General features: G+C 39.5%; 1 protein-coding gene across 9 annotated transcripts in view; it reads right to left on the bottom strand.

The window, feature by feature from the left end:
• Positions 1-17,577, bottom strand: part of PROM1 (prominin 1) — a 95,153-nt gene that overhangs the window by 16,983 nt on the left and 60,593 nt on the right. For all 9 annotated transcript variants that reach the window (XM_081055160.1, XM_081055165.1, XM_081055161.1 and 6 more), the window contains exons 6-13: positions 16,852-16,915; positions 15,603-15,692; positions 11,775-11,992; positions 10,465-10,539; positions 7,877-7,940; positions 4,721-4,880; positions 2,437-2,589; positions 1,257-1,380 (exon numbers count right to left, since the gene is read on the bottom strand). In XM_081055160.1, the coding sequence (XP_080911286.1) occupies positions 1,257-1,380; positions 2,437-2,589; positions 4,721-4,880; positions 7,877-7,940; positions 10,465-10,539; positions 11,775-11,992; positions 15,603-15,692; positions 16,852-16,915 (948 nt within the window). The remainder of the gene's footprint in view (positions 1-1,256; positions 1,381-2,436; positions 2,590-4,720; positions 4,881-7,876; positions 7,941-10,464; positions 10,540-11,774; positions 11,993-15,602; positions 15,693-16,851; positions 16,916-17,577) is intronic.

Raw genomic sequence — 17,577 nt, 5'->3', positions numbered from 1 at the left:
TCTAAACAAAATGAATTAAAACTCATAATTCTCTGACTTCACATCATATACATATATAAGAAGAGCTAATTAGTGTATGACTGCATATATGCTTGAAGAGTGTAAGTGGTTTTGAAATATCCCCTACTTTTTAAGAATTCCTTTATAATGATTTAACACAGTATGAATGCAGTCTAGTTTGATGTCTCATTATTATTACTATTATTATTATCATTATTATTAATTTTATCAGACAGCCAAATGAAGATAATTTGACAAATTGATGCTACCAATTTAATTTTCCTCAACCAAATGAATAATTAAAATGCCATGACAACAAGTTGTCACTTTAATAGTCATTCACTCGATTATATAACAGATTTGAGGTAGAAAACATACAAATAAAACAGAAATATATTTTTAAAAATCAGGATCTGGAGAAAGACATTGGAAACACAAAACTTCCTTCTTAATTAATGAAGCTAAACCGCAAAATGGCCCCCTAGAGCCTGTTGTAGTTGGTTTTAGAGGGAGAAAGGGAGGCTTGAGATCAATTTCTAACTGCCTCGTCAGATTTCCGCCAGGGACAACTGTCTGCCATGAGGAGCGTAATTTATCAGTCTCTTTCGCTCCAGATTCAGGGCCTCAAGCCATCTGTGTGGGCAACTGTCATCTGGGAAACTTTTGAAAAGGAACTTTCTGGAGTATGGGATGAACCCAAGAATTTATCTTTTGATGTTTCCAGCCACATTTAAGAACTACTGCTTTTATTCTCCCAAAATATTACCATGGCCATTGATGTGTAGGTCTTAATTCTAGCTATTGATTTCACTTACATAAAAAAAGAAAAATAAGAATGCTGTACAACTATATATATATAATAAATAATATATATATAAAATATAATAAAATATATATATAGCTTTTTTAGAAATATATAAATATTTATATATATAAAATATAATAAAATATATATAGCTTTTTTAATATATATATAGCTTTTTTTAGCTATATATATAGCTTTTTTTAGCTATATATAGCTTTTTTAATAAATATATAAATATTTATATATATATAAAAAAATATATATATATATATATATATATATATATATATATATATATATATAGCTCTGAAAAATAGAAGGAATCTCAACTTCTTGAATAAAAGCCAAACTGCTCATTTTTTTGCACTGCTCTTGATGAAACCCATAAGATATAGAGAAGTCAAAGTTTTGGCTAAAGCCCTCCCATAATGGTCACAAAACCCACATTTACCTGGAATAACTTCTTGTTTTGGTAAGGTTCACAGACCAATTTTTCCAAATTTCCACCAACAACAAAAGTGAAAACCACAGTGGTCATCAATATCCAACAAAAGAGGAAACTGATTCCAACCCCTCTGGAAAAAAAAAAAAGAGACAAATAAAGTTAAGGATTCTACAAGACAGTACTTACTAACTCTACCTATTCAACGTGAAAAATGGGCCTGCGGTTTGCAGTTTAAACAGGTCTGCCTACCCAGAGTGAAGACAGAAAGTGGTGGGCACTGTGGGCTTTCAGCCCTAGACACATAGGTATTTAGAGAACCCTTATGGATTAGTCCCTGGTCTGCTTGCAGTCCAACACTCTGGTTCCGACATGGGCTCTGAGTCAGTTGAGTGAACCAAGCCTTTCTGCGGAAGATACAGTGAGTGGGGAGGGTCTGAGGCAGGAAATGTACCCTTTGGAGTATGAAAGAGACCGACGTGGCTCTACATCCAGAGAGGACAGACAGTGGGGTAAATGGCAGCTTGAGAGGCCGGTTGGGTGTACCAGGGAAGGCCTGGCGAATCCAGGGAAGAGAAGCTACTGAGGAGGAACACAGCCCAGATCCTCTGAAGAACACTCTTGGAAGAGCCTGAAGGATGCGGTAGACAGGCAACCTCTGTTCTATATCAAGTTTCTAGAGTTTCAAAGTGAGCAAAGTGGAAAACCATATACAATAGTGTCTGATACCACGTCGATCTTTAACAAGTATCTGGTGAATGGATGAATGGGTTATGGGTGGATGGATGGGTGGATGAATAGATGGATGGATGGACAGACAGACGGATGGAAGGGTGGATGAGTGGATGGATGTAGGGACAAAAACAATGGAAATCAAGAAAGCAGACTTGGAAATAATTTTCATGATAACTGCTTTAAAAAGGAGCTCACCACAGATAAACAGTGTGTCTAAGCTTGTCTACGAAAGTGTGACCAATTTAGAGTTTTCTTTTACTTTTTTACACTTGATGAAATTTCCCATACCGACAAAAGTACCAATCACATTAACACACTTACTCCACTGGAACTCAGAGTGCTCAGCCCAGAGGCCACTGGATCCGCGTACCACCAGAGTCACCTGCTCTCCTCCCTGAATTACCCACCCCCCATCCCCGACCCTGCAACATGGCAAGAAAGAGCAAACACTCACGCCATAAGGAAGATGCCTCCGGTGTTTGAGATGCAGCCTCGTCTGGTTGGGGTGGCATGCCGGTCATAGCCAAATATGCCACACAATAAGCCCAGATAATAAAAAATCATGATGAGAGTCAGCAAACAGCAGACAACCAAGCTCGCCAGCCACCTGGTGAAACAAGTACAATGTTATTATACATGAAAGAGGTGACATCATCATAACACAAAAGCCGTCATACTAAGGCTGGAGCAGTTGAGTAATACTTGGTACTAAAATATTAGATTCCTCTGTTAATTCCTCAGAGGATGATACTGCTGTGAAAAGATGCCTTCCCACCCCTAGTCTTCCAACCCAACCCACAAGGAACCTTAATTTTTCTCTTGGTGTTGAACTGTTCTCACTCCATAGTCATGGGATTATTGCTTCCTTCCTTTGCTTTTCTTCCATGGGGCTCATAAGCAGGGTTCACTCCACTTCTCTAAGGCTGCTGGTAACAATGATCCTTAAGACTTTTACATTCTTTCAAAGTTCTTGATGCTTTAAGTGCTTATTATAATAATGATATAAGATGTGAACAGATCATGACTAGCAACAGATAAAGAAGTACTGGGCACTTTTCCCTCGTCTCTCTCTAAAATATTTTGTGGTTGCAGGAATATTTGGGGGGTGTTCTGTTCTTTACTGAAACAGAAACTCCCTACGTGGTGAGTACATTAAATATTTTAGAATTTCATGAGCATCCTAAATCAAATGTCTGCAGAATGTAAACCTCAATTTTGTAATGGTCCTGTGAGACATTTGAGGATAATGGATACTCAATTAGGTCTTACTGGCATTCCTGGAATGTACAATAACCTTTTCCAGCAGCTGAGGGTAGGAATGCTTCCCAACCTTTAAAACACTGAAAAATAAAGAATTTACTTCTGGGACAAAAGCCAACACTAAAGCTTTTTATTCAATTAAGAGCAATCTTGATAATTATAATAGTAGCCACCTGTACTCATTCTGTGGCTTTTGTTCCAGATACTGGGGACACATCATTAAATAAGCCATGGATCCCAGCCTCAGAAATCTTTTACAGTTAATGAATGCCTCATCTGTTTAGTTAAATTTCTTTTTAAAATAAAGCCGGGAGAGATGAAAGGAAAGGGGAGCTGACATGTATAGCGATCATTGTACCATTCTTTCCATTTGTGAAACTCTGACCTCAAATGAGATTGTAAGTTCATTGAGGGTCTGTCTTCTGTTTGTCCTGATACCCACTGAAGTGGCCTAACCTCATGGTAGGAAAATGGCTTGTTGATTACGAGGCTGTAATTAAGAGCATAGGCAGATGGGGGTTGAAAACCCACCTCTGCTGTGTTGTTGCTGACCTTAAGTGAGTCTAGAGCCTGTTTTCTATAAAACGGGGCTACAAATAGGACACAATCCAAGGGTATGTCTATTCAAAGAGACACACTATTCAAAGAGAGGTCTTGCATGCAGTGATGGTGGGCGCACTGTAACTGTTCCCTAAATGCTAGCGATTATTGTTATAATTTATCATGTGCTCTTGTATAATAAATAACCCGAATAGGAATGAAAGTGTCTTAATTTCCATGGGTTTGGTCAGTAAGGATGGTTCCAGTGGCAGGTCATGGCTGAGACTTTCAGAGAGGAGAGTGAATCTTAACATCTCATCTGATCCTCTAAACACCTTCCTTCCTTAGCACTGCATCTGCCATGCCCACAGGCACCTCCCAGGGCCAAACTCCACCCCTAGCGTTTTCAAATGGGACAAATGACAGTTGCTTACCTGGGATCTTTGAACAATTTATTGATTTCAAGGATGCTCTTTCTGTAAGAACCGACCTCTCCATATTTATTTTACAAACCAGTGATGAAAAGATTATCCAAATGCCTTTGCCCTTCTTAATTATTTTTAAGTTTTAAAATCCTGTTACATGCCTACAGATTCTATAAGCCACTACGGACACCATAATTGCAAATTATTGAAAATTTGGCTAGAAAAACTAAAAAACAAAACAAAAAAAGAAACACTTTATGAATTTGAATGTCATCCCTGTGCAGTGGCTATACTAATGTTTTTGTATAGTTTCAATTTTAGTATATGTCCTGACAAAGCGAACACTTCAACTTTTTTTTTTCATGAACATAAACTAAGGTGAACACATACCAGGTTATAGCCTCTTTGTACAATCTGCTCTCATAAGATTATCCTGGTCATAATGTCAAATTTTTACCCCATTCGATAGCACGGCTCACTCTCCTAGTTGACCCGCTCAAAGGAGGCACGCACCTGTATGAATCATATTCTTCCAATGAGGGTAATTTTTGGTGGATGTAAGTCTCAACGTAATTAATGGGATCCAGGAAAGTCGACAGCTTATCCTGAATAGCAATCTGTTCATTTATATTTTTGATAGCTGAACCAATGGAATTCAAGGTACTTTTGATATCTGAAAACAAAGATACATCAGTTATGCATTTTCAAACATACAGGAAACAGAAACTTTGTTTTGGACCCAAACTGAAAAACTTGAACCATTTTTAGTTTTTCCCGTACTACGTATGTGTTTAAAATATGAAAAGGTTCTGTAACAAGCATGAATGTAGCCAAGACCATCAAAAAGCAATTACTTAACTAAACAGCAAGCTATGAAGGCCGACTTAAATGATATCGTGCTGAAATCAAGCCAGAGTTTTCTTTCACTTATTTCATTTAAATAAATAAATAAATAAATAAATAAATAAATAAATAAAATAAGGCTCTCTTGCTTAAAATGTACTGTGTACGTACCTACCCTGGGCCAGGCACTTTTATCAATGCTAACTCATTTATTCCACTCAGGTAGATATTCTTATTTCCATTTTACTAACAGTGACCCTGAGGGCTCACAGAGGTTAAATAATGTCCATAGGTCTCTTTTTCAGAAAGCGCTAGAAATGGAATTGAAACTCGGGTTTCTCTAACTCTAAAGCTTCTGTTAAATGATTTTGGAGAAATAATTTAATCACATAATAATTCTTCCATCTGAGAAACAGCATTCAGGAACGCAGTAATTCTCTAGGACCCAGTTTTTGAACAAGTGACTCAAGGCGATATTTTGTTAAATTTTTGTTTGGCTCATACAAACCGAGACTTGTTCATGTATATCTGTGTTTCTTAGATGCAAAAAGTGATTATTGTTATAATTCATCCTGTGCTCTTGTATAATAAATAACCCGAATAGGAATGAAAGTGTCTGAATTTCCATGGGTTTGGGCAGTAAGGATGGTTCCGGTGGCAGGTCATGGCTGAGACTGGGAACAGTATTCCCAGTGGTCATACAGATCCATTAATATTCACCCTAATCTTTCAGTGAGGAGAGAAGTTCTAGTTTTCTGGAAAGTGTGTCCACGATGACAGGTCCTGGGATCAAAGCCACAGGATCGGAAGTTGGCTTTATCCACAGCGATTCTTGACATGGACATAGTAAGAAAAACGGTCAGGGAAAAGTCCACTGATCCTGAGATCTGTGCAGCAGCAGAGGCAAGATTAGCAGTTCTCACAATGTGACCTCAGGGCTGCCGGTGAATTTTGGGTAGGTGGCAGTGTGGTCCAAAATGGAACTACATAAAAATGGCAGGAAACTTTTTCAAAGTGTGTTGTTCATGAAGATATGAAACCTCGAGAGCATGTAGGAGGAGACTATTTTTTGCACAGTGGCTCACTTCCCTCTCCAAATAGCTTGTGTACCAAAAGACCCCAGGATCCTCAACAAGCTGACTCCATGGGCCTCTTTCTAACTCTGGGATTTCTAGCAGTTTGAGAGATGCGGTGTGCAGACTCCCCTTCTCCTACGAACAGTTCCCTAAACTCAGAATCAGGCCCCTTCTATTTCTCAGGCTGCCCTGCCCTCCCACATAACACAGCTCCCCAGCCTTGCCAGCTTTGGTGACTCTGTATGTACCTGGAGCCCTCTCTTAGCTTCAATTTAGATGTTGCTTCCTCCAGGGAGCTTCCCACTACCCTCTCCCCACCTCTGATCTCTTGCATGTACCTCGTCGTGTATCAGAGTGTGGAAAGCGGCATCTGTATACATGCCTAGCCGAAGGGTAGGCAGGGTCATGCCTTACTCAGCTCCCATCCCCTGAGCCCAGCAGAACCTGGCACATAGTAGGCACTCAAAATATGTGTATAGAGTAGGACCAAATAATCAAACACAAGTGCTAAGGGTTTCTATTTGTTTTGGAAGGACGTGAAAATAAGTTAGGCTGATGGACTAGCACACGCCCTGACCTGGGAAAACTCTGGCTTGTGTTTAGGTGGGACACTGAGCAATGGGCCTCAATTACACACCTCGCTTTGCCAGACTTACAAGGGAGGGCTGCAGGTATTGGCAGGAGAGGTCCAGGAAGGGGAAACAGAAAGTAAACACAGAGATTAGTAAGCAGGTGGCTATCAGACATCCAGCCGGCATTAGCCTTCACATGCTAGCATAGGAAAGCGTGACCTTTGTCTTTAATATTTTTATACTTCCTAGTAGAAACTTAGATTCCAAAAAAAAAAAAAAAAAAAAAAAAACAAAGGAAACCCACAAAATATCTAAAGCACTATGCAGTGGGATAAAATACTTTTTACCCAAAGTCTTAATGAACTGAAAGAACTCTATTAAGAAAAAAAAATCAAATACCTCTAATACAATATTTTAAAATCACTTAGTCAATAGATAAAAAGAAGAACTGAGAAGATGATATTTTACAAAAGAGACGCTAATCTTACGTAGCTTCAGAGATTTCTCCTCTTAGTAAATAACCCAGGTTTATCCCTATTTCTACACAAAGAAATGTTGACACTGCATTCTTCCTCTGTACATTCACCCTAAATGCTATAACCTAAATACAGTGCGATTTGACCATTTAAAACTAGTACAATTTGGTCAACATCAGTTCCGTCTCCAAAACTGTAAGTGACCTTACGAGCCTAAAAGACCATTAAGTCAGTGTCAGAGAGCAGCTGAACATCTTCTGCAAATGACAAAATACGCACTTATACAGAGTATTCCTTTAAAAATCAATGATAAGTGCTTTTGGTTAATACAATAATCTCCAGTTTTCCCCCCAGTGAAAACAATCAGAATGTGACCAAACTATGGCTGTTGTGAGCTTTGACAGCTCACGATGAGGGCCGGTCCTCTCAGTATGATCCTTAACCACACAGCTTCCGGCCAGCAGGATGGTGTTCATCCACGTTCAATGGGAGATTGCTATTTTTTAAAAATTTACATCACTGTGTGAAGGTGGCACAATCGAAAAGTCCTGATAGTTGTTTGGTTTTCTAGGTTTCAGTGAGAGTGGGGTTTTTTTAAGAGAGAAAAAGAACAATACAATTCTTAACAACACATTTCTTTGCACTAACCAGCCAATTCTAAACAAGGAGAGATACAAAATTATTTTAAACTGTGACTCTCACCTGATACCATGTCTGTGGTTTGATTTTGTACCATCTCAGGTATATCATTAAAGGATTTATTGCCCTAAAAAAAAAAAGTTCACAATAAATTGATCTACATAATAAGTAGAAGAGCAGTTGACTAGTATTTATTTTCAGCTTAGTATGGAGTAGAGAAGCAAACTAAAAATGTAACATTTATCTTAAGGCAGAAATTATCATCACATAGTCATTTTAAAAGTCTAAAAAACTTCCCTTTAGAGGGGACTTTCTTTAAATTGTATGCATTAAAGATCATGCTAAAAGTTTTTAATTTTTAAAATACTTTTCCATATATCTATACCAGTGTTTCTCAATTGGGGGCAATTTTGTCCCCCAGGGAGACATTTGACAATGTCTAGAGACACTTTGGTTATGTGGGGGTGCTACTGGTATTGTGTGGGCAGGGACTGGGGATGCCAAAAATATCCTACAATGCACAGGACAGCCCCCACCACAAAGAATGATCAAACCCAAAATGTCAGTAGTGCTGAGGTTAAGAAACCCTGATCTGTACAATGTGCCATGTGTAGATATAAAGTCATATATAATGCATATGCATTGTTTTGCAATGCAATTGCAAACGAAGTTCTTGTTTTGCAATGCAATTACAAAATAAAATTAGACATCTAGTCTCACAGAAAACAATAATGTCCTAAAATGCAGCTTATAGAAAACACAAATTATAGTGAGGCTAAAAGGAAAACAAAGACAGCCACGCCAAGGTAGATCACTTTGGGGCTAAATCCATGACAGGAAAATGTCATTATTTCCAAGTCACTCAATTGAACATTCTACCTTCCCTCTGGAAGGAGTGTAATGTGTGTTTCTTAATTGTCTGCTGGTATATTGAGCCGCTGGTATATATCTGCTAGGGAACACTGTTGCAATTATAACCTGTTCTGAACTGAATGTCTGTGTCCCCCCAAAATTCATATGTTGAAATCCTAACCCTCAAAGTAATGGCATTAGGAGGTGGGGTCTTTGGGTCAGGAAAGCAGAACCTTGTGAATGGGATTAGTGCCCTTATAAAAGGGTCCCCAGAGACGTCTCTCTGCCATGTGAGGGCACAACGAGAAAATGGCTGCCTGGAGCTGGAAGGGGTCTCTCACCAGAACCCGACCATGCTGGCACCCTGATCTCAGATTCCCAGCTGCCAGCACTGTGACAAATAAATGTCTGTTGTTTTACATCCAGTCTATGATATTCTTGTTTAGCAAGCCAATCCAAGTTACAAACTTTATAATATTTATAGCGCCAGTTAGGTTCCACTTTAATCTAGCAACAGTAATGCCATGAAAAGAACATCCCCAACTTCTGTTTCCTAACTTAGGTGACTAAGTCACCCAGCACACAGGAGCTTGTGTTGATTTTCTGTACACCTGACCCCTCTACATTTATGTGTGTTGGGATGTGTGCAGGTCAACCATCATAAGAGGTTTTATGGCTGGAAGGAGCCTGGCAGATCTCCTAAGTCAATTTCTTTATTTAATAAATTAGATGGCACCAGAGTCCAAAGAGTTTTTAATGACTTGTTTAAGGGGATACGTACTTGGTTTATATGTAGATAAATCTAATAGGTATTTGATGATTTTTATACCCATGCTAAAAGACAGAGTCAAGAATAAAAATTTTGCTCCATTTCCTACAGAACCAGGACACTCTTACTGAATCTCAATCTATAAAGAAATATTTACTATGCACTCAATACCTTGGTTGAATAAATCGCAACAATGAGTAGGCTAGCAGGGAAATCATGCTATTCTAGGCCAATATGGTCCCTACCTTTCTTAGGGATTACAGTCCAGTGAGACAACTCAAACATTAAAGTGATAATGACAAGGAATTGATAATTAAAGTGATAATTATGAGGGTTAACAAAGAATACTTGCAATGCTGTAAGAATGTATTAAAAAGGGTTTGACCTGGGCAAGATGGCTTCGAAAGGCCTCATTAAGAAAGTGATATATAAAGTTTAAAGTAGCTAGCACTTAGTAGCGTCAGTGGCTCGGCAAAGGAGAGGGACAAAGAAGCGAGTGCCAGGCATAGAGCACAGCATGTGCAAATGCACAGAAGTGGGAAGAAACAAAACCAACATGTCTGACTCACAGGCAGAATGGGAGAGCAGCTTGTATCAGAATCAGTGTGGGGTCCAGCACTACACCCATCAAAGTCTAAGCCCCAGGAAGGCAAGATCATGTTTTTCTTTTATCTCTTTCGATCCTAGCATATAATGCTTTGCATACAAGAGATGCTTAATAAAATTTTTATCTCTTTTGGTCCTAGCATATAATGCTTTTTGCATACAAGAGATGCTTAATAAAATTTTTATCTCTTTTGGTCCTAGCATATAATGCTTTTTGCATATAAAAGATGCTTAATAAAATTTTTTGAATTGAACCGATGAACTAAATTACCTGGAAGTTGACCAGGTAAGGTAAGTTAATTACATTTCTTGGCAACCTCTTTCCAGAACTTCTCTGCTTTTTTATTTTCACTTATTTTTCTTATGTACCAGTCTACTCTTTAAAATGTAAAATAAGCTACGGCATTTTTTCCAAAAAACATACCTTTTGAACCAGACTGGACAAATCTGTTCGAAGAACCTCATTAACATTATCAAGCTGCTTATGCAAAGATGGGAGCTGAAAATTTATAAAACAAAACGTAAGGCAAGGTAGTTACCTCCAAAATTATATATCATAAAAATCGGAGTCATCCTACATCCAAGTTCCAAGGCCTTTGTATCATAGAGTATGATCAAAATTTCTTTTGAACAATAGAGTATTATTTGGTGAAAACACATGCAGCTCAGAATGGCCTCTATAAGCACTGATTTTTAGATGATTGGAGGTCTCCTGCTACAGTCAGGTAAAAATTAAGGAAAGGAATTTAACACAGATTGAATATGTGTGACCTCACAATTTTAGGTACTGAATACTGTTGAATAAAGTTGTAAATGACCTTTTTATAAACACATTTAAAAGTAATACAGTCCAGTGCTTATATTGGTGAGTGCTCTAAAACAACTCCTTCATTTTATACTGTACATGGATTTAAAATGTTCTATCTTTTACCAATACTGGGAAAATATGGGCCTCCTGACATGATGTACCGAGAAGGACACATTATCACTGGATAAAGGGTGCAGACAGGGGTTCCTTGTACCAACCTTGCAAATTTTCTGCATGTTTAAAAGCACATCAGAATAAAACGTTACACCCAAAACAACTTGATCTCAAACAATTTAAATGCAAGTGTGGATCCTAGGCTCTAACAATCTGTTAGATAACAACAAACATGACTGTAGTAGATATGCAGACGCAGATATTGAATGTGAAGCATTTGAATAAAGTTGATTCATGGAATAAAAGTAGAAAAATATAGCTATATTAAAACATTGTTTTATATAAAATGTGATATATATGTATATCTCACTATCTTGATAAATTAAAAATCATGAACAGACATGATTATTTTATCTATATCCCAGAACTTTATATATTCAGGTTGCTCCAAATTCTGTTTTTTTCTAATCTGAGAAATCACCTTACATTTACGTATACGTGGTTAATATACTACGCACATCATTGAAAAATATATTTTAACTTTGAAAGATCTGCAAAAATCCATTCTGCTTCCTTTTTTTCTTTTTAAAGTTGAATTCATTCTGGCGTTTCATCAAATCAATCACAGAGAACTCTCAAGAAGGGGTTCCCATTATTCCTTCTCTCCTGCTGCAGCCATTACGGTGCAATGATCAGAATCCTGGGAAGGCCGACAGAGACCCAGGCCACTGTGTACCTGATAGGTGTACCCATGCTTAGCCCCGCCCAGCTGGCCCGGTGGAACTGCCCCAGAACAAGGTCACTCTCCTCACCTCATCCACATTGGTGTTGTCATCTAGCTGGTTTAGAGTCACTCTGATGTCATTGCAAGTGGCAGTCACCGGAGGTACAGAGCACAGGGGGTCGTTGAGTGATTGCTCCAGGTTCGTTTTAATGTCACTCAGGGTGCTATTAAGTTGTGCAGTTGATTTTTTCAAGTCCCGTAGGGTATTGTTCACGTTCAACAGGGCGCCTTTGGTTTCTTTGATTGCTGGAGGAACACAGTGTGCTTCAGAACAGAGGCATGCCCTAGGCTGGTAATGGTCGCATCCCTTCTCATCTACAGAAGTCCCCTAAAGGAACTTGAGATGAACGTGTAAATGTCATTGTAAGGCAACTAGAGAAGCCTGCGGCGAGGGAGTCTGAATACAGGGACATTTGCTGGCCTCCTCTGCCAGCCACTCCGACAAGCTCAGCTTTCCTGCTTGGGGGCTCTTTCCCACAAGAAGCAGAAGCAGGCACCAACCCAGGAACACAGTGGGGACATTAACTGGCAGGCATTGGAGCAGCAACCTCAGGAAAACGTGTCACCACCCAAGCATTGCCCAACTTTGAAGAGGCCACCCCGACAAGCTAGCATCTTCAATCCCAAGCAGTTTGAATTCTCACTGAAAACTGATCACACCCAGACATACTTCAGCTACAGATATTCAAAGAGCTGGAATTAAACAGAGCAACAGTCAAAAGCACAGTTTCGGATTGAGGCAGGGTGTAAGTGCAGATCCAAGCTTCCCTACATGCTGTGCAACTGGGAGCCGATTCTCAAACATTCTACAGCAATTTCCTCATCTGAAAATGGTGAAACTGCCACCATGTTGGTCATGAAATGTGGGGGTTAGTACAGGCAGGCTGAAACTCCTCAATGGCAGTAAGTCCATCTGTTTTATTTTGGGGATCCCCACAGCCTAGAACACATTCTTATACTAGGACATCCCTAGTAATTGTCTATTATCCTACTTCTCTGGGCATAGAGCTCCATACTCACTAATAGGGAGGTAGCAAATAACAACTCTTTTCTGTAGTGATTTAAAGCAACAGCAGAAAAAGATGTAAAATTTAAATTAGAGGGTATTGTTTTTCTTCTAAGCAAATTAAGTCTTCCAGGCTCACAAACACAGATGGCAGAACCACATTTGGGTGTTGCTAGGAAAAATGCCCTTAAGAACTGGTTTCCCCAACTTTCCTGAGCAACCACATAAAACTTAGTTGCTAAAACAACACCACACACACACACACACACACACACACACACACACACACACTTTCATGCTTCCATGTAGTGGAATCTCACCAAAAGTACTTTGAGACCTCATTCCAGTTCTGCTACTACCTGTAACAGCACTGTTGGCAACTTCCTTCACCTCCTGGGACCTCAGTTTCCTCATCTGTAAACTAGGGTCATCTCCTGGTTTGTAGAAGAGTCTGTAATTTTAGACAGTGTCCCAGCAGGTTTGATCTTAGGAGATGGCAGTGCCCATGTCCTCCAAAGATGGCACCTCAGCAACCTAGTTTTGATGAGACTATGGGACGCTTCCAGAACTGGACTGTATGACCATTGGTCCCAAATTCTGCAACCTTATCTGAATAGAAAATCTTAAAGTCTGCTTCAAACAACCTTTCATCTTAAATTTTGGCTCAATTGTATCTTAACAATATTTGAGACTATCATAATATTTAAGACTTTACCAAAGAGTCACTCTCGGCCTCAGTTTCTCATCTTTTCCACCTACATCCCAGGATTATCAACAAATAATAGATCTGGTACCTGGCTCTTATTAGAGGCTCAATAAATATCTATGGTAGCAAAACAAGGAACAAAGAACACAGTTGCAACTAGAAACATACAAAGAACGCAAAAGAACATGCCAAAATGCACTTCATATCACACAAGACACACTCATATTTTCATGTTTTGTGGTTTACCTCTCATGGTTAACTTCTACTTTGACTTCAAGGTAAGTTATTTTAAGGCAAGAAACAAACAAACAACAAAGAATGATAGATGATAAAATAAATTTTGTCCAATTCGGCACCGTCTACAGACATTCTGGGTCACGTGTACTGAGTCGGAGGTAATAAATACACATACTTTTCCTAAAATCTCCAAAGCATTTTATGTCTATAAAATATCTACTGGGTTGTAATTCTGGCAGTCATTCGAGGCTTGCCAAGATCACATACATTAATATTACGTATCTGAAGTCAGTGGAAAGATATTTCCGATTCTCAATTTCAGTTAATTAACATTTTACCAGCTCATAGCACATTCTTTGATAGGTCTTGACGTGCCGTTCAGATGGGCCACTAAACACATAAGGCTGCAAAAAAATTTTTAGCAAAAAAATTACGGAAACAGTTTTTAAGTACAGTTTAAGAAGCCTTAGCAACACCAGAAGCTAAACGTTAACTTATACAGGCTAACTTTAACAAAAAAAAGAAAAGAAAAAATACAACTTTAACACTGATACATGAAGCACCGAAGAGAAAAATGAAATGGGTTTTAATTACCTTTAAACCAAAGAGAATTTTAATTCAAACATTAAAACTTGGGCAAATGATGGGGCAAAAAGTAAAGGTCCATGCCAACCACACTCCATCACTCATGTCCTTCTTCACAGCCTTTACCTTTATATAGTTTTGGAGCTGGAAGCGATCTCGGCAGGCCAATATTCCAAATGCACTGACTTGTGAGGGCCATGGGCTACAGGGGCACCTGCCCTCATCTCATGGCCACAGCAGCACTTGAACTTCTCATTCCTTACTCTTCCTCCAGAGTTACACTATGTTGTCTTGCCGGGGATGGCACAGAAGCACGCTACATCTTCACACTCTCAAATGTACCCCAAACCATCTATTATTAGGTTGGTGCAAAAGTAACTGCAGTAATTGCAGAAACCGCAATTACTTTTGCACCAGCCTAATTTTATGGCCCAGCCAGTACAGGCTTTCTGGGCAGACGGGGGCCTGAATCCCAACTCCACCACTTCCCGGCTCCCTGATGTTGGAAGTTGCATGATTTCTCAGCCTGTCTTGAGTTGGTAAAACGCAGGTGACCGTACCCACCCCACATGGTGGTTGTGAGCAATGAATAATGTGATGCAGAAAAAGCAGCTGGTTCACAGCACAGACATTTTCTCAACCTTTGGAAGGGCCTGGGAGGTCTTATTGTCATTGCAGTTGAATGTGAAGTTTATTAAGGTCGGGATATCTGCTCACATATATCTCTGACTGTGGGAGCTTCAACTACGTAATGTATATTTCTACTTTCCAGAACTTGTTTGTTTGTTTCTTTTTTTTTTTTTTTTTTTTTTTTACGGGAAAAGAAAAGAGTAATTGATAGATCCCAAAGCCTAAAATTCTATGGGCCACTCATCTTCTACAGCAGAAGTCAACAAGGTTTTTCTGTGAAGGAGCAGACAGTGAACACTTTTGGCTCTTATGGCCACAGCGTCCCTGCTGCCCCAACTTGACCATCACAGTGTGAAAGCAGCCACAGAGATGTCTAAACAGAGGAGCATGCCTGCGTTCCGATAACTTTTGTGTACAACAGGTGGAAGCCCCGATCCAATCTGCCACTATTATTTCAAATGACTTGTAGACCATTGGTACAACAGCTTTGACACAAGCTTTAAAAACAACAACAAACAAAAAACTATCATGACACAGTGTCCCTTCTCCTGATCTGTTAGCATGACCACAGATCGTGGCTCTCACTCCAGTCAATTCTCAGGGGAACCAAGAAAAGGGAGAGTGAACCTGGGAAGCCGGAGATTTCCGGGTGGAACATTCTTTCGGTCATTTCTATCTGTCACAGCACTTACCTTCTGCCATGGCCTTGATGTCATCAAGAACGGGGATCACTTTCGGTCTTAGTTGTTCATGAATTCCACCTCCTAGCAACGATTTAATATCTAATTTCAAAGAAGCATAAGGGAGTGTGAGGGTAGTTCCATTGATTTCCTCCCCTTACCACATATGCTCTTCACCACGCAGGATGCCCTTCCTGGAAAATTATCTCTCGTCTCTCCTGCCGTGAAATGCCCTTTATATTCTAGACCTTGTTTAGGCCTTGACTCTTGTGTGATTTCTCCATGTTCTTCAAAGCCCCCACACCAGCTGTGTCCAAGTGAAAAATCAATCACCAGAAACTCGCTATTTAATTGTACTAAGAACTCAGTGTTAATCGCCTTGGGCCATGACTGCCTGTGGCCCTGATCTCTTCAACTAACTAGACCAGGGTCTTTCAACACATTTGGGGCTGGATAATTGTTTGTCATGGGGACTGGCCTGTGCATTGTAGGATTTTTAGCTATATCCCGGGTCTACCAACAGATGACAGTAGCACTGCCTCCCCACCCTCACCTGGCTGGGACAACCAAAAATATCTGCAAGTATTGCCGAATGTCGCCTTGAGGGCAGAAGAGCCCCTGGCTGAGAATCAGTAAGTTAGGCTGTGTGTGAGCTCCCAGTGGGCATGCAGGAATAAACACTGCCCGGAACAGTGTGGTCCTGGCAGCGAAAGAACAAGAATGATGTTCAAGGCCTCGGAAAGCTTAAGCTCAAAACTAGCACAAGGTCACAAGCATTTCTTTTCTTTCCTTTTTTTACCATTAACATTTTTATTTAAATTTTACAAAGATTTTAATTACATATAATATTGCCATGGACCCTCCCACCAACCTCAGGGTATCTTTCTTTTTTTTTCAGTTACACTTGACATTCACGCCCACCCCTTTATTTCTGAAGCCCTCTGGTCTCTCAGGGGTCTGTTTCTGTCTTCAACAGTAGAGCGACAGAGACCCATTACTTCCTTCAAGGAGGCACAAAGAACAATCGCTTCTGGCTACAAGAAAGCAAAGGCATTCTTACAATAAACACTGAGTAACAAACTGCAATTTTGTCAGTAACTCTAGGGAATTACTTTTCTGTTTTTTTCCTACTTTCACACAGAAATTGTAGAAATAGCATACTTCATTTCTTAGTCCACATTTTATGGGAGGTGGCCATAGTGCCTTCTAGCCAAAACAAACAAACAAACAAAAAATTGAGGCAACTTTAAATTTTACTCACTGTCCAGATCTGAGAATGCCTTCTCCTTAGTGGTGGTATACTGGCCCAATACATAGTTGATTTGCTAAAAAATAAAAATAAAAAATAAAAATAAATGAACAAATAAACAAACAAATAAATAATAAATTAAAAAAAGAAAGAAAAAAGGAAAGAAAATTACATGAAACCTCTTCTAAGGTCCAAAGCCATAATAAAAAGAGATCTAACATACACAAATTATCTTGAATCAGAACATTTTGAAAAGAAAGCAGGTTCTTAGAAATGTTTATATTTTTCTGACACCCAGACTTCTTAATAATACTCCAAAGCTTATTGGCTTAATGATTTATAATTTCTCAGGTTTCTGTGGATCGTCTGGTCGGGGCTGGCTTGCCTGGGGACAAACAGACCCCCCTCTCTACAGGGCCTCTCATCTTCCAAGCGGCCAGCCTCTGAGTGTTTTCACAGTGTGGTCCTGGCAGCAAAAGAGCAAGAATGATGTTCAAGGCCTCGGGAATCTTAAGCTCAAAACTAGCACAAGGTCATGTCTGCTGCGTTCTTTGGGTCAGAGCAAGTCACAGGAACAGCCCAGATTTCAGGGGTTGGAAGGTTGGAAACAGACCCACTTCTTGAAGAGCAAAACTCTAAAGAATTTGAGGCCATTTGTAACCTATCACACTAAGACCGTTTTATTTAGTTACTGTGACTGAGCTGGGCTCCCAAGAGGTTGCTTACTCTTCTGTCTCC

The sequence above is a fragment of the Rhinolophus hipposideros genome, assembly GCF_964194185.1.
Source record: "Rhinolophus hipposideros genome assembly, chromosome: 1".
Lineage (NCBI taxonomy): Eukaryota > Metazoa > Chordata > Mammalia > Chiroptera > Rhinolophidae > Rhinolophus > Rhinolophus hipposideros.
The sequence above is the reverse complement of the archived record's forward strand: the minus strand, read 5'-3'. Positions and strand labels throughout refer to the sequence as shown.